This window comes from Delphinapterus leucas, chromosome 6, assembly GCF_059928025.1.
Source record: "Delphinapterus leucas isolate spDelLeu-1000000601 "Yukka" chromosome 6, BTC_Dleu_Yukka2, whole genome shotgun sequence".
NCBI lineage: Eukaryota > Metazoa > Chordata > Mammalia > Artiodactyla > Monodontidae > Delphinapterus > Delphinapterus leucas.
The window spans coordinates 37,958,283-37,982,804 of NC_143134.1; the positions used below are offsets into that span (position 1 = coordinate 37,958,283).

The window sequence follows — 24,522 nt, forward strand, 5'->3', positions numbered from 1 at the left end:
TAAGAATTATGTATAAGATATTTATAAACACACATTTACAAAGGAGAAAGCTGAAGAATGGATATGAATAGCATTAACAGTCACATGGGCAGAGACAGTGACAAGCCCAGACCTTAGCCTTTCTGATTCCAACTTTGATGTTCCTTGTATAGGATGGATTTGTTTCATATATTCAGGAGGTAATTATTCTGCTATGCAACTTTATCATTGAGGCACCTGTGTTAGCAATATCTACTACTGTCTGTATTTCATTCTCACATAGATAAAAAACAATACAATGGACTTCAATTAACTTTACATACACATTCATGGAAATTTAACAAATTAATCAAATTAAGTCATGTAAATCTTGCCAAGCAAAAGATTGAAAGCCCCAACCCACCCCCAAAATTCAAACTGAAATTACATTTTGCTACTTTCAGAGTCAATCATATCTAACTTGAGGACAAAACTGATAATCCTTCAGAAATTAGGTCTATGAAAGAAATGTTTAAATAATGTCTTTAAATCCTTATGTTTTAAATTTATACTATAATGTATAATGTTTAAAAGTTTCCAGACACTTTTGCAATACCAGCTTCATGAACTGTACATTTCTAGATATCTTACCTTTTTTGCTGTAGAAGAAAGGGGTTCCTTTTTCATACTTCTTAGTAAAAACTCTGGCATATTATTTTCAATATCTTCACGAGTTCCCTTTTTACCCAAAACTGCAGCCAAAAATGAAATAACCTACGGAGAAAAAATCCAATTTTTTCAATCACTGTGTATCGTGATGGACAAAATTTTACTGTTTACCTGAATACTCAGTAAGTGACAATTTGAGTATGTACAAATAGATTTGCTGGGAGGAAACACAATATGAACCACTAGTATCAGTTTTCTTTATTTGTATTAACAAATCTATAATATAAAAGTTACCCTTGAATGCAATAAAAAAAAATTAAAATAAAAATTCTCACATTGCCATCTCTTCCATGATAAGTTCTACTCACTCAATGAATTCATTCTTGATCTCATCAGTTGAGATATCATATTCTCTATTACAATAAACTGTGTACATTCCTTTTTCCTTGTAGAAAATAAACTCATTAAAGGGGTAATACTTGGCTCAAAAATTTGTGCATTTTTCTGTATCCAATACATATAGGTGGAATGACAGAATGTTATTTTAAGATAAACTAAGGCAATTCATCATTATACACACCATTCTGAATAACAGCTATTCTCCAAATATCAAATGAGAAAGACAAAAAGACATAGGAAAAAAGGAAATGTAACTTCATACAATGAAAAGCAAGAGATATTTAAACTAGACCTTGGTTCAAATTTCAACCTAAGTTGCTTGGCAGATATGTGAACTTGGGCAACTAAGTTAATCTCTTTGAATAACTAAAATTGTATGAAAATACCAAATATAATACTGGAAGAGTTGTTTTAAATATTAAGGGGAAAATATATGAGGTATACATATATATGGGGGAAAATAACTGATCATTACTTTAGAAAAATAAGTTATACAAATATTAAAATCTAAAGAAAAAATATGAGAGAATTAGAAAAACTATCAAAAAATAGTGTTTTCAACATGGTGTAGATCCTACAATGTGAATCTCAAATGATAGAAGAAAAAGAATACTGCAGAAGTATTTGAAGAGATAAGGGCTGAAAGCTTTCAAAAACTGATTTCAAAAATCAAGCCATACACAGAGGTTAAGAATCCATCTGCCAATGCAGGGAACAAGGGTTCAACCCCTGGTGCAGGAAGATCCCACATGCCACGGAGCTACTGAGCCCACGCACCACAACTACTGAGCCTGCGCTCTAGAGCCCATGCTCCACAACAAGAGAAGCCACTGCAATGAGTAGCCCGCGTACTGCAACGAAGAGTAGCCCTCACTTGCCGCAGCTAGAGAAAGCCTGTACACAGCAAAGAAGACCCAGCACAGCCAAAAATAGATTAAATAATTTTTTTAAAAAGCCACATATTCCATGTCGACTAAGAACATGAAGCCAAAAAACAAAAATCCACAAGTAGTTCCTGCAGGGAAAAAACTGCTCAAAATTTGAGACAGAAATATATTAAAAGTGGTCAGAGGAAAAAACAGATTATCTATTAAGCAACAATTAGACAAATAGCTGATCTTGCAGCAAAAACAGTGGAGACACTATACAATGGAGTGATATTTTTATTTAGGTCTTTAATCCATTTTGACTTTATTTTTTGTATATGGTGTTAGAGAATCTTCTAATTTCATTCTTTACATGTAGCTGTCCAGTTTTCCCAGTGCCACTAATTAAAGAGACTGTTTTTTCTCCACTGTATATTCTTGCCTCCTTTGTCATAGATTAATTGACCATAGGTGCATGGGTTTATTTCTGGATTTTCTATCCTGTTCCACTGATCTATGTCTGTTTTTGTGCCAGTATCACATACCTTTGATTATTGAAGCTTTATAGAACAGTCTGAAGTCAGGGAGCCTGATTCCCCCAACTCTGTTTTTTCTTTCTCAAGGTTACTTTGTCTATCTGGGGTCTTTTGTGTTTCCATACAAATTTTAAAATTTTTTGCTCTACTTCTGTGAAAAATGCCATTGGTAATTTGATAGGGATTGCATTGAATCTGTCACTGCCTAAATGTAAAAAACTCCTAAAGAAAAACACAGGCAGAACACTCTGACATAAAATGCAGCAATATCTTTTTGGATCCGTCTCCTAGAGTAATGGAAATAAAAATAAACTGGGACCTAATTAAATTGAAAACCTTTTCCACAGCAAAGGAAACCATAAACAAAACAAAAGACAACCTACATAATGGGAGAAAATATTTGCAAATGATGTGACTAACAAGGGATTAATTTCCAAAATATACAAATCGCTCATACAACTCAACATCAATAAAACAAACAACTCAACCAAAAAATGGGGAGAAGATCTAAATAGACATTTCTCCGAAGAAGACATAAAGATGGCCAAAAGGAACATGAAAAAAATGCTCAACATCACTAATTATTAGAGAAATGCAAATCAAAACTACAACGAGGTATCACCTCACTCCAGGCAGAATGGCCATCATCAAAAAGTCTATAAATAATAAATGCTGGAAAGGGTGTGGAGAAAAAGGAACCCTCCTACACTGTTGGTGGGAATGTAAGTTGGTACAGACACTATGGAGAACAGTATGGAGGTTCTGTTCACAATATGTGTGCCACTTACACAAAAAACATCTACAACAAGAGGTAGAGAAAGACCATTCAAACAAAAACCCAACGAAAGTTGATATAGCTATATTAATATAATACTGAGGCAAAAAGCATTACTATATTAAAGAGGCACACTTGATACTGATTAATTCATTTGGAAGTTATACGAAGTGTAAATTACTAAAGAAGAAACATTTACTGAAACAAAAGTAGTCAAATTGATAAGCACAATGGTAGATTTTGAAATAACTTAGTAAGAAAAAAACAAAGAAATCAGTAAAGATATAGAATATTTGAATAAAATGGTAAGCAAACTTTATCTAATAAACATTTGATAGACCACTGTAAACTACAGCAAAGCATAGTTTCACTTAAAGTACACATAAAATATTTACCAAATGACATGAAAGTCATAGAGCAAATCTTAATACATCCAACAGACAAAAATCATACAGAATATGTTCTTTGGTCACAGTGCAAGAAATCAGAAATAACAAAAAATATAAACAGAAAATCCCCAAATATTTGGAACGTAAGGAATATATTTCAAAGTGGAACTCACAGTGGAGATTAGAAAATATTTAAGTTGAATACTAATGAGTAATAATTACATATTAAATTTGTGGAATACACTTAAAGCCATGCTTTATGAACTTAAATGCATATATATTAGGACAGAAGAGAACCAGCTAATAAAATATTTAAGAATCTATCTGAAAAATATATAAAAATAACAGAAAACTTAACACACAAAAATAGAATTATAAAGCATGAAAAAGCATAAAATAAAAAAGATTGACAAAGCCAAATGATCCTTCTGTTAAAAGATTTTTAAAAGTGATGACCCCTAGAAAATTGATAAAAAAAAAGAGAAACAGAACACGCAAACACACAGAAAAATATGTATAAAACATAATAAACATTGTTATGCCAATAACTGTGAAATTTTAGGTGAAATGGAAAAATAGAACTTATCAACACTGAAACAAGAAGAAATGGAAATTTTACATATTCAAATAACTATTATAGAAATCTAAATACATAATTACAAACCTTCTACAAAGAAAACTAAGGGTCAAATAGCCACCAATAAAGTCCACCAATGCTAAAGAAAGCTATAATGCCAGTCTTAGACAAACTCTTCCAGATTTTAGAAAAAGGGAGAAATGTTCTCAACTCATTTTATGAGTTCAACATAACCTTGATAAGGAAATCTAACAAAAATATGGGAAATTTACAGGCCAATTTCTCACACTCACATAGAAGCAAAACTCTTAAAGTATTAGCAAATGGAACATAGAAATGTAAAAAAGAAATATATACTAACACCAAGTTTGGTTGACTCTGGAAATGTAATGTTGGTTTAACCTTCAAAATTTAGATAACTAGTATCTTAGGTATTACACTTAGCTTTCCTAACTCTTAGCTTCCTTAAAATAAAAATAAATTAAAATAGGACAGTCTATTGGGTTGGCCAAAAGGTTTGCTCTGTTTTTTCCATAAGATGGTTCTAGTAGCACTTAGTTGTCTTCTAACTTCATTCAAAACAATTTTGTTAGATTGTATGTGACAGCTGTCATATCAGTGTGCATTTAAAAAAAAAACATCAAAATTGGTGAATTTTTGTGTAGCCATTTTAATATTGAACATGGAAGAAAAAAGTGATGACAGGGAAAAATCTACAACCAACATTACTCTACTGAGCAAGGATCTCATTCAGATTTGACGGAGAAACTAAAACCTTTACAGACAAGCAAAAGCTAAGAGAATTCAGCACAACCAAACCAGCCTTTCAACAAATGCTAAAGGAACTTCTCTAGGCAGGAAACACATGAGAAGGAAAAGACCAACAATAACAAACCCAAAACAATTAAGAAAATGGTAATAAGAACATACATATCGATAATTACCTTAAATGTAAATGGGTTAAATGCTCCAACCAAAAGACACAGACTGGCTGAATGGATACAAAAAAAGACCAGTATATATGCTGTCTAAAAGCGACCCACTTCAGACCTAGGGACACATACAGACTGAAAGTGAGGGGACGGAAAAAGATATTCCATGCAAATGGAAATCAAAAGAGGCTGGAGTAGCAATTCTTATATCAGACAAAATAGACTTTAAAACAAAGACTATTACAAGAGACAAGGACACTACATAAAGATTAAGAGATCAATCCAGAAAGAAGATATAACAATTGTAAAATTTAATGCACCCAAAATAGGAGCACCTCAATACATAAGGCAAATAGTAACTAACAACCATAAAATGGGAAATCGACAGTAACACAATCATAGTAGGGGATTTTAATACCCCACTTTTATCAATGAACAGATCATCCAAAATGAAAATAAATAAGGAGACACAAGCTTTAAATGATACATTAAACAAGACGGACTTAATGATATTTATAGGACATTCCATCCAAAAACAACAGAATACACCATGTTCTAAAGTTTTCATGGAACATTCTCCAGGACAGACCATATCTTGGGTCACAAATCAAGCCTGGATATATTTAAGAAAACTGAAATCGTATCAAGTGTCTTTTCAGACCACAAGGCTATGAGGCTGGATATCAATTACAGTAAAAAAACTGTAAAAAAATACAAACACATGGAGGCTAAACAATACACTACTTAATAACCAAGCGATCACTGAAGAAATCAAGGAGGAAATCAAAAAATACCTAGAAACAAATGACAATGAAAACAAGGTGAACCAAAGCTTATGGGATGCAGCAAAAGCAGTTCTAAGAGGGAAGTTTATGGCAATACAATCCTACCTTAATAAAAAAGAAACAACTCAAATAAACAACCTAAACTTACACCTAAAGCAATCAGAGAAAGAAGAACAAAAAAAACCCAAAGTTAGTAGAAGGAAGGAAATCATAAAGATCAGATCAGGAATAAATGAAAAAGAAATGAAGGAAACGATAGCAAAGATCAATAAAACTAAAAGCTGGTTCTTTGAGAAAATAAACAAAATTGATAAACCACTAGCCAGACTCATCAAGAAAAAAACAGAGAAGACCCAAATCAATAGAATTAGAAATGAAACAGGAAAAGTAACAACTGACACTGCAAAAATACAAAGGATCATGAGAGATTACTACAAGCAACTATATGCCAATAAAATGGACAACCTGGAAGAAATGGACAAATTCTTAAAAATGCACAACCTTCCGAGACTGAACCAGGAAGAAATAGAAAATCTGAACAGACCAATGACAAATACTGAAATGGAAACTGTGATTAAAAATCTTCCAACAGGGCTTCCCTGGTGGCGCAGTGGTTGAGAGTCCACCTGCCGATGCAGGGGACACAGGTTCATGCCCCAGTCCGGGAGGATCCCACATGCCGTGGAGCAGCCAGGCCCGTGAGTCATGGCCACTGGGCCTGCACGTCCGGAGCCTGTGCTCCGCAACGGGAGAGGCCACAACAGTGAGAGGCCCGCAGTATCGCAAAAAAAAAAAAAAAAAAAAAAAAAATCTTCCAACAAACAAAAGCCCAGGACAAGATGGCTTCACAGGCGAATTCTATCAAACATTTAGAGAAGAGCTAAGCCCAATCCTTCTGAAACTCTTCCAAAATATAGCACAAGGAGGAACACTCACAAACTCATTCTACGAGGCCACCATCACCCTGACACCAAAACCAGACAAAGATGTCACAAAGAAAGAAAACTACAGGCCAATATCACTGATGAACTGAGATGCAAAAATCCTGAACAAAATACCAGCAAACAGAATCCAACAGCATATTAAAAGGATCATATACCATGATCAAGTGGGGTTTATCCCAGGGATGCAAGAATTCTTCAATATACGCAAATCAATCAATATGATACACCATATTTACAAACTGAAGGAGAAAAACCATATGATCATCTCAATAGATGCAAAAAGAGCTTTTCACAAAATTCAGCACCCATTTATGATAAAAACTCTCCAGAAAGTGGGCACAGAGGGGACCTACCTCAACATAATAAAGGCCGTATATGACAAACCCACAGCAAACATCATTCTCAATGGTGAAAAACTAAAAGCATTTCCTCTAAGACCAGGAACAAGACAAGGATGTCCACCCTCACCACTATTATTCACCATAGTTTTGGAAGTTGTAACCACAGCAATCAGAGAAGAAAAAGAAATAAAAGGAATACAAATTGAAAAATAGCAAGTAAAACTGTCACTGTTTGCAGATGACATGATACTATACATAGAGAATCCTAAAGATGCCACCAGAAAACTACAAGAGCTAATCAATGAATTTGGTAAAGATGCAGGATAGAAAATTAATGCACAGAAGTCTCTTGCATTCCTATACACTAATGATGAAAAATCTGAAAGAGAAATTAAATAAACACCCCCATTTACCATTGCAACATAAAGAGTAAAATACCTAGGGATAAATCTACCTAGGGAGACAAAAGACCTGTATGCAGAAAACTACAAGACACTGGAAAGAAAGTGAAGATGATACAAACAGATGGAGAGATATACCATGTTTTTGGATTGGAAGAATGAATATTGTGAAAATGACTATAATACCCAAAGCAATCTACAGATTCAATGCAATCCCTATCAAATTACCAAAGGCTTTTTTAACAGAACTGGAAGAAAAAAATCTTAAAATTTGTATGGAGACACAAAAGACCCCAAATAGCCAAAGCAGGCTTGAGGGAAAAAAACAGAGCTGGAGGAATCAGACTCCCTGACTTTAGACTATAGTACAAAACTACAGTAATCAAGACAATATGGTACTGGCACAAAAACAGAAATGCAGATCAATGGAACAGGATAGAAAGCCCAGAGATAAACCCACGCAGGTATGGTCAACTAATCTATAACAAAGGAGGCAAGGATACACAGTGGAGAAAAGACAGTCACTTCAATAAGTGATGCTGGGAGAATTGGACAGCTACATGTAAAATAATGAAATTGGAACACTCCCTAACACCATACACAAAAATAAAATCAAGATGGATTAGTGACCTAAATGTAAGACCGGACACTATAAAACTCTTAGAGGAAAACATAGGAAGAACACTCTTTGACATAAATCACAGCAAGATCTTTTTTGATCCACCTCCTAGAATAATGTAAATAAAAAGAAAAATAAACAAATGGGACCTAATGAAAGTTAAAAGTTTTTGCACAGCAAAGGACACTACAATCCAGACGAAAAGATAACCCCCAGAGTGGGAGAAAGTATTTGCAAAGGTATTAACGGACAAAGGATTAATCTTCAAAATATATAAACGGCTCATGCAGCTCAATATTAAAAAAACAAACAACCCAATCCAAAACTGGGCAGAAGACCTAAATAGACATTTCTCCAAAGAAGACATACAGATGGCCAAGAAGCACATAAAAAGCTGCTCCACATCACTAATTATTAGAGAAATGTAAATGAAAACTACAATGAGGTGTCATCTCACACCAGTTAGATTGGGTATCATCTGAAAATCTGCAAACAACATGCTGGAGAGGGCCTGGAGAAAAGGGAACCCTCTTGCACTGTTGGTGGAAATGTAAATTGATACAGCCACTATGGAGAACAGTATGGAGGTTCCTTAAAAATCTAAAAATAGAATCATATGACCCAGCAATCTCACTACTGGGCATATATCCAGAGAAAACCATAATTCAAAAAGACACATGCACCCCAATGTTCATTGCAGCACTATTTACAATAGCCAGGAAATGGAAGCAACCTAAATGCCCATCGACAGATGAACGGATAAAGAAGATGTGGTATATATATACAATGGAATATTGTTCAGCCATAAAAAAGAATGAAATTGGGTGACGTGGATGAAATTAGAGACATGGATGGATCTAGAGACTGTCATACAGAGAGGAATAAGTTAAAAAGAGAAAAACAAATATCGTATATTAACGCATATATGTGGAACCTAGAAAAATGGTACAGATGAACTGGTTTGCAGGGCAGAAACTGAGACACAGGTGTAGAGAACAAACGTATGGATACCAAGAGGGGAAAGTGGCGGGGGTGGTGGTGGTGGTGCGATGAATTGGGAGATTTGGATTGACATATATACACTAATATGTATAAAATGGATAACTAATAAAGAACCTGCTGTATAAAAAAATTAAGTTAAATTCAAGAAAAACAAAAAAAAATTGAGTGTTCAGTACAGTAAAACTGAACAATGACACAATAAAAAGACTAGAATCAAGACTCATACATATATGGACAGCCAGCTCAACTGAAAAATGGGCAAAGGACTTGTATCTTAGTCACTTTGGAGTGCTGTAACAAATTACCATAGACTGGATGGCTTAAATATCAAACTTTCATTTCTCAGAGTTCCGGGGGCTAGGAATTTCAAAATCAATGTGCTGGAAGATTTGATGTCTGGTGAAAGCCCACTTCCTGTTTTGCAGATGGCAGTCATCTTGTATCCTCAGATGACAGAAAGCAGACTGAGGGGGTACTTCCTAGTAACTCTTCTTACAAAGCCACTAACACCATCATGAGGGTTTCACACTCATGACCTAATTGCCTTCCAGAGGCCCCATCTCCAAACACCATCATATTGGGGATTAGAGTTTTAACAAATGAATTTTCGGGAGATGCAAACATTCTATCTATAGCAACATGAATACACAATTCTCCAAAGAAGATATACAAAATGGCCAAAAAGCACATGAAAAGTTGTTCAACACCGTTGATCATTACAGAAATGCAAATCAAAACCACAGTGAGGTACCACTTCATATGCACTAGGATAGCTACTATGAAGAAAACAGAAAATAACAGTGTTGAGAAGGATGTGAAGAAACATGAAACCTCATACATTGCTAGTGGGAATGTAATATGGTGCAGCCATTGTGGAAAATGGTTTAGCAGTTGCACAAAAAATTAAACATAGAATTACCATATGACCTAGTAATTCCACTCCTAGGTATATATACAAGGGAAATGAAAGCATATGTCCACAAAGAAACTTATACACAAATGTGTATAACTGCATTATACACAGTAGCCAAAACGTAGAAACAACCCAAATGTCCATCAAAGGATAAATGGGTAAACAAAATTGTTGTATTTACATGCAACTGAATATTATTCAGCCATAAAAAGGATGAAGTACTGATACATGCTACAACTTGGATGAGCCTTGAAAGCATTACACTAAATGAAAGCACCAGACACAAAAAGTCACAACTGTATTTCCTTTATATGAAATATTCAGAAAAAGCAAACCTATAGATGCAGAAGATCAATTAGTGGTTGGCAAGGGATGGTGGGAAGGGGAAAAGAAAACTGATTACTTAATGCGTACGGGGTATTGTTCTGTGGAGATGCAAAAGTTGTGAAACCAGAGAGAGATGGGGGTTGCACAACACTGTGAATGCACTAAATGCCACTGAATTGCAAAAATTGAAATGGTTAATTTATGTTACGTGAATTTCATCTCAATAAAAAAATTATACCTTACAGTTTTATGAGTATGCATTTATGTATGATATAATCACTATTATTTTAGTTCTTGAGAAAAAGAGGAAAAGTATGTAAAATATCAAGCTAGTACATAAGAATGATTCAATAAACAAGAGCTTTTTTTTTTTTTTTTTTGCTGTACGCGGGCCTCTCACTGTTGTGGCCTCTCCCGTTGCAGAGCACAGGCTCCGGATGCGCAGGCTCAGCAGCCATGGCTCACGGGCCTAGCCGCTCCACGGCATGTGGGATCCTCCTGGACTGGGGCACGAACCTGCGTCCCCTGCATCGGCAGGAGGACTCTCAACCACTGCATCACCAGGGAAGCCCAACAAGAGCTATTTTTGTTAGCATCATTTCACTGAGGTAAGGAGGCTTTATGCCCTGAATACAATCTTGCATATCACAATAAACAAAGTAGATTTTCAGTAAATTATGTTATCTAAAAGACTGTAAAATAATGATAAATAAGGATGGTCAAAACTTCTGCTGAGTTTTAAAATATTCTTTAAAGTCTGCATTCTGAACCCACATTACAAAAGGCAGTGTAATGCAGGAGCTATGGCAAAGACTTTGGAGTCTGACCAACCAACATTATACTACCTATGTGACCCTGTGCAATTTCTATAATGTCGCCATAAATTTCAACTTTTTCATCAATAAAATGCATGAATAATGCCTAATTAACATACGTTTAATGGAAAATGTATATCGTAGAACATGGCACATAGGTTAGGGGTCATTAAATATATAACCACAGAAAGATATGATTACTCAATTCAACTTTAATTAATGCATTCAATAAAATATATTAATATACTTATTACCTACTACATGCCAGGTACTGTCCTGGGCACTGCAAAAGTTTAGATGAAAGGCTTATTTCTATCCTCCAGCAGTTTGAAATCCATGAGTTGGCATGGGCGACTGAGGAGGTAATGGAGAAGAGTTGAAGAAGCACTGTTGAGAAAAAACTGATGAATAAAAATAAAGTTACTGAAAAATTCAGCAAGAGATTGGTGAGAGAAAAATGATTGATGTACTACATAGAATTGAGATTAAAGGAGACATAAAGAATGTTCCACAAAAGACTGAGTTTTAAGCACTGGACAATTACTTTTTTTTTTACTTAAGTATAGCTGATTTACAATATTTTTAGTTTCAGGTGTACAGCACAGTGATTCAGTTACTTTTTTTCGATTATACTCCATTATAGCTTATTATAAGATACTGATTATAATTCCCTGTGCTATACAGTAAATCCTTGTTGCTTATCTATTTTATATATAATAGTTTGTATCTGTTAATCCATATTCCTAATTTGTCCCTCCTCACTCCCACTCCACTTTGGTAACCATAAGTTTATTTTCTACGTCTGTGAGTCTTTTTCTGTTGTCTGTGTGTGTGTGTGTGTGTGTGTATACACATAATTTTCTATGTTCCACATAGAAGTGGAACATAAGAATATCATTAGTATTTGTCCTTTTCTTTTTGACTTACTTCACTAAGCATAATGATCTCTAGGTCCACCCATGTTGCTGCAAATGGCAACACTACATTCTTTTGGGGGCGCTGAGTAATATTCCATTGTGTGTGTGTGTATACACACACATACCACATCTTATTAAACCAATCATCTGTTAATGGGCACTTGGGTTATTTCCATATCTTGGGTATTGCAAATAGTGCTGCTATGAACACTGGGATGCATGTATCTTTTTGAATTAGTGTTTTCATCTTTTCTAGATATATGCCCAGGAGTAGGATTGCTGGATCATACCGTAGCTCTATTTTCAGTTTTTTAAGGAAACTCCATACTGTTTTCCATAGTGGCTACACTGATTTACATTCCCACCAAGTGTAGGAGGATTCTCTTTACTCTGCACCCTCTCCAAAATTTATTATTTGTAGACTTTTTGATGATAGCCATTCTAACCAGTGTGAGGGAACACCTCATTGTAGTTTTGATTTGCATTTCTCTAATAATTAGCAATGTTGAGCATCTTTTCATGTGCCTGTTGGCCATCTGTATGTTTTCTTTGTTAAAATGCCTATTTAGGTATTCTGCCCATTTTTTTGCTTGGGTTGTTTGCTTTTTTGATATTGAGTTGTACAAGATGTTTGTATATTTTGCATCTTAATCCCTTTTTGGTCACATCATTTGCAAATATTTTCTCCCATTCTGTATGTTGTCTTTTAATTTTGTTGATGGTTCCCTTTGCTGTGCTAAGCTTTTAAGTTTGATTAGGGCCCATTTGTTTATTTTTGCTTTTATTTTTTGCATTGGGAGACTGACCTAAGAAAATATTGCTATGATTTATGTCAGAGAATGTTTTGCTTATGTTCTCTTCTACAAGTTTTATGGGGTCATGTACTTAGGTGTTAAACTACTTCGAGTTTATTTTTGTATATGGTGTGAGAGAATATTCTAATTTCATTGTTTTCATGTAGTTATCCAGCTTTCCCAACACCACTTGTTGAAGAGACTCTTTCCTCCATTGTATATTCTTGCCTCCTTTGTCGTAGATTAATTGACCACAGGTGCATGGGTTTATTTCTGGGCTCTCTATTCTGTTCCATTGATCTATATGTCTGTTTTAGTGCCAATACCACACTCTTTTGATTTCTGTGGCTTTGCAGTATAGTCTGCAGTCTGTACAGGTTATACCTCCAGCTTTGTTCTTTTTCCTCAGGATTCCCTTGGCAATTCTGGGTCTTTTGCGGTTCTATAGAAATTTTAGGATTATTTGTTCTAGTTCTGTGAAAAATGTCACAGGAATTTTGATAGGGATTGCAGTACATCTGTAGATTGCTTTGGGAAGGATGGCCATTTTAACAATATTACTTCTTCCAATCCAAGAGCATGAGATACTTTTCCATTTCTTTGAACCATCTTCAATATCCTTTACCAATGTTTTATAGTTTTCAGCGTGTAGCAGTGGTCCCCAGCCTTTTTGGCACCAGGGACTAGTTTCATGGAAAACAATTTTTCCACAGGTGGTTGGGGGGAGGAATGGTTCAGGCACTAATGCAAGCAATGGTTCAGGCAGTAATGTGAGCAATGGGGAGCAGCAGATGAAACTTCGCTCACTCACCCACCGCTCAACCCCTGCTGTGCAGCTCGGTTCCTAACAGGCTAAAGCTCAATAACAGTCCATAGCCTGGGGGTTAGGGACCCCTGGCATATTGGTCTTTCACCTCTTTGGTTAAGTTTATTCCAAGGGTTTTTTTTTTTTCTCTTTTAACGCGAGTTTTAAATGGGATTTTTTTTTTTACATTCTTCTTCTGATATTGCATTATCAGTGTAAAGAAATACAACAGATTTCTGTATATCAATCTTGTATCCTGCTACCTTCCTGAGTTCATTTATTAGTTCTAATAGTTTTTGGGTGGAGAATTTTGGGTTCTCTATATAGAGTATCATGTCATCTGCAAATAGTGACAGTTCTACCTCTTCCCTTCCCATTTGGATCTTTTATTTCTTTTTCTGGTCTGACTGCTGTGGCTAAGACTTCCAGTACCATGTTGCATAGAAGTGGTGAGAGTGGGCATCCTTATCTTGTTCCTGAATTTGAAGGGAAGGCTTTCAGCTTTTCACAATTGAGTATTACTTTGGCTGTGTGTTTGTTGCAAATGGTATTTATTATGTTAAGATATGTTCCCTCTATACCCATTTTATTGAGTTTTTCTTTTTATCATGAATGGATGTTGAATTTTGTCAAATCCTTTTTCTGTCTATTGAGATGATCATGTAGTTTTTGTTTCCTTTTGTTAATGTGGTGTATCACACTGATTGATTCACATGTGTTGAAACATACTTGTGACTCCAGAACGAATCTAACTCGATCATGGTGTATGATCCTTTTTATGTATTGTTGGATTTGGTTTGCTAATGTTTTGTTGAGGATTTCTGCCTCTATATTCATCAAAGATATTGGCCTACAATTTTCCTTTTTGTAACCTCTTTGGTTTTGGTATCAGGGTGATGGTAGCTTCATAGAATGGATTTGGGAATGTTTCCTCCTCTTCAATTTTTTGAAATAGTTTGAGAAGGATAAGTATAAGTTCTTCTTGCATATTTGGTAGAATTTTCCAGTGAAGCCATCCAACCCAGGACTTTTGTTTGCAGGGAATTTTTTTTATTATCATAGATTCTATTTCACTTCTAGTGATCAGTCTGTTCTGATTATCTGTTTCTTCTGGACTCAGTTTTGGCAGGCTATTTCTAGAAACTTGTCCATTTCTTCTAGGTTGCCCGATTTGTTGGCATATAACTGTTCATAGTATTCTCTCATGATTTTTTTGTACTGCTGCAGTATGGGTTGCTATTTCTCCTCTTTCATTTCTTATTTTGTTTATTTGGGGCCTCTTTCTTTTCTTCTTGGTGAGCCTGGCTAGAGACTTGTCAATTTTGTTTATCTTTTCAAAAAACCAGCTCTTGGTTTTATTAACCTCTTCTATTGTGCTTTATTGCTATTTTATTTATTTCCTCTCTGATTTTTATTATCTCCATCCTTCTGCAGACTTTGGATTTTGTTTGTTCTTCTTTTTCTAATTCTTTTAGGTGGTAAGTTAGGTTGTTCGAAATTTTTAGTGTTTCTTGAGGAAGGCCTGTGTTGTGATGAACTTCCCTCTAAGAACTGCTTTCGCCACATCCAATAGATTTTATAAAGTTGTGTTTTCATCTTTTTTATCTCAAGGTATTTTCTGATTTCATCGTTGACCCACTGGTTTTTTGGTAGCATGTTGTTTATTCTCCACATTTTCATTATTTTCCTGTTTTTTTTTCTGTGGTTGATTTCTAGTTTCAGACCACTGTGGTCACGAAAAATGCCTGAAATAATTTCTATCCTCTTAAATTTGTTGAGGCTTATTTTGTGACCTTATATGTAATCTACCCTAGAGAATGTTCCATGCACCCCTGAAAAGAATGTGTACTGTGGGGTTTTTGAGGGGTTTTTTTTGGAATGTAGTGTCCTTTAGATATCAATTACATCCAACTGGTCTACTGTGTCATTTATGACTTCTGTGACGTTACTGATTTTCTGTCTGGACGATCTGTCCATTGATGTCAGTGGGACGTTAAATTCTCCTATTATTTTATTATTGTCAATTTCTCCCTTTATGTCTATTAGTATTTGTTTTATATACTTAGGGGCTCCTATATTAGGTGTGTATATGTTAACAAGTGTGACATCCTCTTTTTGTATTGATTGCTTTATCATTATACAATGCCCTTCTTTGTCTTTCTTCATGGCCTCTGTTTTAAAGTCTATTTTGTCTGATATGAATATTGCTACCCCTGCTTTCTTGTCACTTCCATTTGCATGAAATATCTTTCCATTCCCTCACCTTCAGGGTCTGTCTCTTCTGCTCTGCAGTGAGTCTGTTGTAGGCAGCATATTGGAGGTTCTTGTTTTTTTTAATTCATTCTGCTACTCCATGTCTTTTGATCAGAGCATTTAGTCCACTGACAAAGTAATTATTGATAGGTATGTACTTATTGCCAATTTAATACTTGTTTTCCAGTTGTTTTCATAGTTCTTTGTTCATTTCTTTTTTGTTTTTCCTTTTGTGGGTTGATGAATTCCTTTGTAGTATGCTTGAGTTCCTTTCATTTTGGTTTCTATGAATCTATTATACATTTTCAATTTGTGGTTACCATAGAGTTCAAGTATGTTGAACCATAACTATATCTAATTGCTTTAAATTGACATTTACATTCAAACACATTCTAAAGATCTACGTTTTTATACTCCCCTCCCCCACACTTTGTGATTTTGATGTCCTATTTTACATGTTCATCCTTATCCTTTTACTGTTTATTGTAGTTGTAATCACTTTTATAATTTTTTAATTGGTTTTTAACCTACATACTGGCTTATTTATATGATCTTCAATCCTGTTATATATTTGCCTTTCCTAATGTGATTTTCCCTTTCCTATAGATTCTTGCTTTTTTTCGATTAAGAAAACACCCTACAATATTTCTTTTGGGGTAGGTTTAGGATTGCTGAATTCCTTTAGTTTATGTTTGTCTGAGCAATTCTTTCTCTCTCCTTCTATTCTAAATGATAATCTTGCTGCATAGAGTATCCTAGGTTGCAGGTTTTTCCCTTCCAGGAATTGGAATATATCATGCCACTCCTTTCTGGTTTGCAAAGTTTCTACATAACTTTATGGGGATTCCCTTGAAACTGACTCTTTGTTTTTCTCTTTCTTTAATATTTGCCCTTTTAATTATGATTTGTCTTGGTGTGGGTCTGTTTGGGTTCATCTTGCTTGGGACCCTCTGTGCTTCCTGTACATGGATAACTGTTTCCTTCTTTAAGTTTGGGAAGTTTTCAGCCATAATTCCTTCAAATACATTTACTATCCCCTTCTTTCTTCTCCTTCTGGAACCCCTATTTTGCATAGGTTGGCATGTTTATATTATTCCATAGATCTCGTATGTTGCTTTCATTTTTTTTTTTTTTTCATTTGTCTTTCTGTCTGCTGTTCTGTTTGGGTGATTTCCATTAACTAGCTTTCAGATCACTTATTCATTCTTCTGTGTCATTTAGCCAGCTATTCATTGCTTCCAGATTGTTTTTTACCTTGGCAATTGAATCGTCTGTTTTTGGTTGGTTCATCTTTATAGTTTCTCGTTCCTTGTTACAGTGAGCTGCATTTATATCGATAATCTTTCTTAATTCAGTTAGCATTTTTATTACCACCTTTTTGAACTCAAGGTCTAGTAGACTGATGAGCTCTGTTTCATTATTTGTTCTTTCAGGGGATTTCTCTCATTTTTTAATTGGGAGTAGCTCCTCTGCCTTTTCATTTTACTTAACTTTCTCTGTCTCTATGAAGTTAGGAGAAACAGTTGTCTACTGTGGTCTTGAAGGAATGTTTTTATGTGGTAGTGTCCCTCTGTAGACTGTGTATCCAATGTTTTTGGTGCAAGGGCTGGCTTTGGTATGGATGCCGGCCACATCTTTCCTCAGGGTATGCTAGCCATTATCTTCTTGAAAGGGAGTGTGGTTGGTTTCGTCAGAGCATCTAAAGCTTATGAAGGTGTGAGGCGTAATGTCCTCTCTGCTCTGTGGCTGTTGCCACTCTGTCAGGGGTGGGGTTTGCTGCCCAGTTGTTGGAGTAGAAGCCCTGAGGGTCACGTTCAATCAAGCTCCATTGTCCTCGAGTGCATGCCCTGCCCCAAAGGTTGTGATTGCTGAGGCAAGTGAGGCTCACGTACTCCAGATTACCTGTGCATAGCCTGTGTAGGTAGCTGCAGCTCTGCTCAGAAGCAGCCCAAATTCACATCCCTTTCTCTGTTGTGTTCATCCCACATTTAGTGCAAGGCTGGGGTGTGGTGTGGGCTGGGGGTCAGGGCATTGTGGCTACAGGAACTCAGGTGGCTGTACAGCTGCAAGAGATCTGGGCTGCCTCTGAGGCAGTCTTCTCCCATGACCTGTCTGTCCCAGATCTAGCACTAAGCTGTGGTGAGGAGTGCGCAGAGGCAGGGTGTTCTCACTGGGAGATGAACCACTGCATACTCCTGAACGTACTGACAATAGCTACCACTGTCCTTCCCAGATCACACTTCAGGCCTCCCAGGCTGTCTGCATAGCTAGATCGAGTCCTCTCCCAGGGCCTGTCTGCTTGAGGTTCAGCACTTTGCCATAGTGTGTTCTTGTGGCACTGACCTGTGCAGGCCCTGACAGTGGCTGCAGCAGTCCTGCCTGCTGCCTCATGCGTGTGCTGACAATGGCCACCACCCCACCTAGATCACACACCAGGCCCCCCCGGTCTGTCTCTGTGTAGCAAGATTGAGTCTTTTCCCAGGGCTCGGATGGCCATGCTGCAGTGTGGAGTGAACGAGACTGGGGTGTTCTCCCAGTTCAGATGGGCAAGTGCATCAAAGTGGCAGCTATAAGTGCAAGGCTTTCTCCACCATGACTGCTGGCAAGCCAGCATGCACGCATTCCCTGGAATACAGTCTAGATTTCTCCAGCCCTTCTGTCTGTCCCAGTGGTTTTTTCCACAGGCAAAGGAGCCTGTCTCCTCCACACAGGATGCCAGGACTGGGATGCCCAGATTGTGCTTCAACCTGCTCGCTCCTGAGGAAAGGGTCTGCCCATGTGGACCTTCTTTCTTTCAGATCCTTCCCAGGCATGCAGGTCCTGATCCAATGCCATTTTTTTCCATCCTACCTGGTTATGTGGTGATCTTTCTTGCAGCTTTGCTTGTTAGTTCTTCTGCCAGTTTCCAGTTAGTTTTCCGTGAGAATTGTTCCACATGTAGATGTATTTTTTATGTGTCTATGGAGAGGAGGTGAGCTCCACATCCTCCTACTCTGCCATCTTGATCCCACCTCCTGAATATTTTTAATATAACCTGATAAAAGATCTTTGATGCATGCCCACTATTTCCACTTTATAATTTTTTAAGTCAATTTAAAGTTATTTATACTTTGCACTCAAAGATATGTAGCTAAAGTTTAGAATTTACTGAATTCACAGATGATGTAAGTATTCATAACACCTTGGGTTCTCAACACTTCCTAGAATATAACTTAAAACAGAAAAAATCATAGAAAATGTATAATAAAAAGTTTAGGCAACTGGGGTATTAACTGTAAAAGAACATGGGGAAACTTTCTATGGTGAGGTGAATGTTCTATACCTTGATTACAGTATTGATTACAAATATATATATACACACATATATATATATTTGTCAAAACTCATTCATCTTAAGGATGTGTACATTTTACTGTTTGTAATCATACCATCACACACACTGATACATATATTCTTTTAAATTATAGGCAACTGGTCTTCAAAGGCTACTGAAAAGGCAAAAAAAAAGATACCAATTAGATACCATATAACAGTTTAAATGAGGCAGTATAAGACCTAATCCATTGCTTTTCTCTTGACTCATCTCAGATTGTTTCATTACAGGAAAACTACAGGCGTACCTCATTTTATTGCACTTCACTTTACTGCACATCACAGATAATTGTGTTTTTTATAAATTGAAGGTTTGTGGCAACTCTGTGTCAAGCAAGTCTATCAGTGCCATTTTCCCAACAACATTTGCTCACTTCATGTCTCTGTGTCACATTTTGGTAATTCTCACAATATTTGAAACGTTTTCACTGTTATTATATTTGTTATGGTGATCTGTGATCAGTGATATTTGATGTTATTATTCTAATTGTTTTGGGGTGCAATGAACTGTGCCCTCATACAGCAGCAAACAATGTCCAAACGTTGTGTGTATTCTAACTGCTCCACCAACCAGCTGTTCCCCTCTCTCCTTCTTTCTCCTTGCAACTCCATATTCCCTGAGACACAATATTGAAATTAGGCCAATTAATACCCTACAGTGACCTCTAAGTGTTCAAGTGACAGAGAGAATCACATGTCTCTCACTTTAAATCAAAAGCCAGAAATGATTAAGCTTAGTGAGGAATGCATGTGAAAAGCAAAGACAGGCCAAAAACTAGGCACCTTGCACAAAACAGCCACATTATGAATGCACAGGAAAAGTTCTTAAAGGAAATGAAAAGTGCTACTCCAGTGAACACATGAATGATAAGAAATTGAAACAGCCTTATTGCTGATATGAAGAAAGTTTTAGTGATCCGGATAGAAGGTTAAACAAGCCACAATAACTCCCTTAAGCCAAAGCCTAATCTAGAGCAAGGCCCTAACTCTCTTCAACTCTACAAAGGCTGAGAGAAGTGAGAGGCTGCAGAATAAGAGTTTGAAGCTAGCAGAGTTGATTCATGAGGTTTAAGGAAAGATGCCATCTCCATAACGTAAAAGTGCAAGGTGAAGCAGCAAGTGCCGACATACAGCAAGTTACCCAGATCTAGATAACTAATTAATGATGGTGGCTACACTGAACAACAGGTTTTTAATGTAGACAAAACAGCTTTATATTGTAAGAAGATGCCATCTAGGACTTTCATAGCTAGAGAGGAGAAGTTAATGCCTGGCTTCAAAACTTCAAAGGACAGGCTGACTCTCTTAAGGGCTAGTGCAGCTGGTAACTTAAGTTGAAGCCAATGCTCATTTACCATTCTGAAAACCCTAGGGCCCTTTAAAATGATGCTAAATCTACTCTACCTATGCTCTATAAATAGAATAACAAAGCCTGGATGACAGCACATCTGTTCACAACACAGTTGACTAAATATTTTAAGCCCACTGTTGAGACCTACCGCTCAGAGAAAAAAGATTCCTTTCAAAATATTACTGCTCATTGACAATGTACTTGTTAACCCAAGAGCTCTAATGGAGATGTACAATAAGATCAGTGTTGTTTTCATGTCTACTATCACAACATCCATTCTGCAGCCCATAGATCAGAAGTCATTTTAATTTTCAAGTCTTACTATTTAAAATATATACTACATAAGACTATAGCTGTCATAGATAGTGACTCCTCTGATGGATCTGGGCAAAGTAAATTGAAAACCTTCTGGAAAGGATCCACCATTCTGGATGTCATTAAGAACATTCATGATTCATGTAAAGAGGTCAAAATATCAACATTAACAGGAATTCGGAAGTTGATTCCAACCCTCATGGATGACTTTTGTAAGGTTCAAGACTTCAGGGAAGGAAGTATCCACAGATGTGGTGGAAATAGCAAGAGAACTAGAATTACAGGTTGAAGATGTGACTGAACTGCTGCAATATCATGAGAAAACTATAGGGATGAGGAGTTGCTTCTTATTCATAAGCAAAGAAAGTGGTTTCTTGAGATGGAATCTACTCCTGGTGAAGGTGCTATGAAGACTGTTGAAATGACAACAAAGGATTTAGAATACTACATAAACTTAGTTGATAAAGCAGTGGCAGAGTATTTTTTTAATTAAGGTATGTACATTGTTTTTTTAGACATAACACTACTGCATGCTTAATAGACTACAGCATAGTGTAAATATAAATTTTATGTGCACTAGGAAACCAAAAAATTCGTGTGACTTGCTTTATTATGATATCACTTTATTGCAATGGTCTGGAACTGAACCCACAATATCTCTGAGGTACACTTATATAGTCCTAATTATGATAATTCATAATTCAATCTGTTCATCTATCTGTTATACAATCTTAGCTCTAACTTGTCAAATTCCATGAAACAAAGCTATATAAAATGTCTAAAATCTCATCTTTAGAAGAAGTTCCATAAAAGATGATTAAATTTGTAAGCTCTAATTATGGATTAGCTTTACTTAATTCACTAAATACATTAATGATTTTAAAGAAAAATTTTGCATCCCTTTAAAATAGTCTATACTACCTCCTAACAGATTATTCACCTACCCCCTAAAATGTAAGTTGAAATGAAAATAAATTTGAATTTAGTTGAGAATACACACTAACTAGAGAGGCTAACTTAAAACCACTGACAAACTTTTTAGCTCATTATATTGGGGTAATGCTAGCAGTAATGTGTCAACATCCAGAAGAAAGACAGAGAGAGAGAGAGAGAGAATGCAAAGAATAGCACAGGTGGATTTTATATACCAAGACTGTAAATAGCACTCATCACTTCCACCCTCATCTCTGTTGACAAGCCCAAGACATGAAAGGGGAACTGGGAAACGTATTGTCATTTGGCCACAACTCCAAGAAGGCAAAGGGAATACATAATTTTGGGGTAGATCTAGCCATCTCTATCACTCATACTAGCATAGGAGAGGTCTATCAAAATCGTAATTCACAGGAGAACAACGTATTTACAATGCCGGTTTACAAAACTAATCTGAAAAAAAAAAAAAAACAGAACATGCTTTAATGTAGAATACAGTAGTTCTAAAATTATGGTTAAAGATGAAAAGAACAAAAAACAGCAACCCATAGAACAGTAAAAGGCCAAAAACTGCATTTCAGAAATGATATATCACTCTGGGAAAGCTTTGTTTTTACAGGCGTTCCTTTGAAACTGTCAGGCAAACATTTTTATAGACCATCTTTTCTCATACACAGTCAGCTCATGATATATAGCATAAGTCAGAGACAGGCAAATAACGCAACAAACCTCCTCTTAGACCAACAGAAGGCAGAGCAAAAATTGTTTATTTCTTATAGGATTAAAAAAAAAAGCCTACTTTCCTTATTTTTCATCTCCCTGGGAGATAAAAAGGTAAGCAAGTACTTTGGAATCATACTTCAAAAAGTATGATGATTTTTACTTGCTTTAAACAACAGAAACAACAAAGTGCTATTTTAAAAGGGGACCTAGCCCATTTATCTTTACAAAGTTCTACTCCTAAAACCTGAAGTACATGCCAAAACAAGAAAAGCAATTTATCTTCAAAATGCTAAGACATTTTTGTTTCTGTGTTAAAGGCTTTGTGCCTCTGGAGGTTAATTCACCTTTCACATTGGATGTCATGGCATTATTTTCATTCTCCATGAATGAAAATAAAGACAATATGATTATTTTCTTTATTACTATATTCCTGAGTGAACAACATGACTTGTAATCTAAAGAAATTTTTAATTTTAGTATAGCTTTTGAATCAACTAAAGATCATATTATCCAAAAAACAGTATTGACAATAACCTAAGAAAGCTATAATTATCAGCAATCCCACCATTTATCTCAGGATTGAGGTTTACTATACCTATATTTTTAAAATGTATAGTAATGACATTTTTTATAATATCAAATAATACAAAAACAAAGATTCAAAGAAAATCTTTACAGTTTGCAAAATTTTCTCTCTCCTCTGCTGCTCAAAAAGTACTAATACCATCTTCTTCACATAGCAGATGGGGAAATAAACATGTAAAACACATATGTACTTATTTAATAGTAGTGTTTTAAGACTTTGTGCCTATGAAAGCTAATTACCAAATTAAGATGTTCAAAATCACTTTGATTCAATGAATGAGTTCTTTTATGATAAACCTTTCGAACACTGTACTAGAACTATGCCATCAGTGAAAACAAGAAACAAAAAAAACCTCAACGTCCTAACTGATATCACTCAAATTAGTTTTAAATTTTGGTGAACTTTCAAAAGCAAACCCAACAAAAAAAGCAAAGGGTGAAAATACCAACTTCCTGGGAAGCCTTCCTTGACACCCCCAGGCAGGCTTGCTTTTCCACTTAATTCCACTGGAATATCAGACCGGGTGATGGCCTCTTAACTACATTTCTTTTCATCATCATTCGTGAACTCTGTAAGGGTAGTGATCATGCACATTTATATTAGGCTCTTCAGTGCCTATCACAGGGCCTGGACCACGCTAAGTGCTTAATAAATGTCAACTAATTGAATGAATGAATACAGATAATTAAAAGCTGAACAGAAGGTTGCAAGATGGAGGCAGCAAAGGGAAGAGAAAGAAGGGGGAAAAAAGTACTAGAATGGAAATTAAAATGGTTACTTCCTGTATATGTCCTTAGAGGGAAGCCATTTAGTACTCCTGTGCCTCAGTTTCTTCATTTAAAGAAGCTGAACAAGATTATCTCTAATATCATTTGTTTCTAAAATTTTATTTTAAAAATGAAATGGTCATCTTATGTATAAATATTCACATAGACTAAACACTCTCTTAATCAACCTTCACTGAACCAACTCACCAGATTAACAAGTTTTCCATCACCTCTGAAAAATGTATAGTCTGAGCAAAGGTTTTTAAACTTTAGTGGACCTCAAATTGCCTAGAGGGTTTGTTAAAACACAGATTGCTGGGCCCCACCCCCTGAGTTTCTGATTCAGTATGTCTGGGATAAGACCCAAGAATTTACAATTCTAACAAATTCCAGGTAATGCTGATGCTGTTGGTCCAGAAATCACACTTTTGAGAAACATGGCCTTATAGTAAATGCCC

The 24,522-nt window shown here is 35.9% G+C and overlaps 1 protein-coding gene across 3 annotated transcripts in view; it reads right to left on the reverse strand.

Annotated features, from left to right (window-relative positions):
• Window positions 1–24,522, reverse strand: part of ERCC6L2 (ERCC excision repair 6 like 2) — a 140,388-nt gene that overhangs the window by 105,643 nt on the left and 10,223 nt on the right. For 2 of the 3 annotated variants that reach the window (XM_089913020.1, XM_022558976.2), the window contains exon 3: window positions 610–732. In XM_089913020.1, the coding sequence (XP_089769146.1) occupies window positions 610–732 (123 nt within the window). Of the gene's footprint in view, window positions 1–609; window positions 733–11,502; window positions 11,650–24,522 lie in introns of all 3 variants that reach the window. The other variant, XM_022558978.2, reaches the window with a different exon arrangement.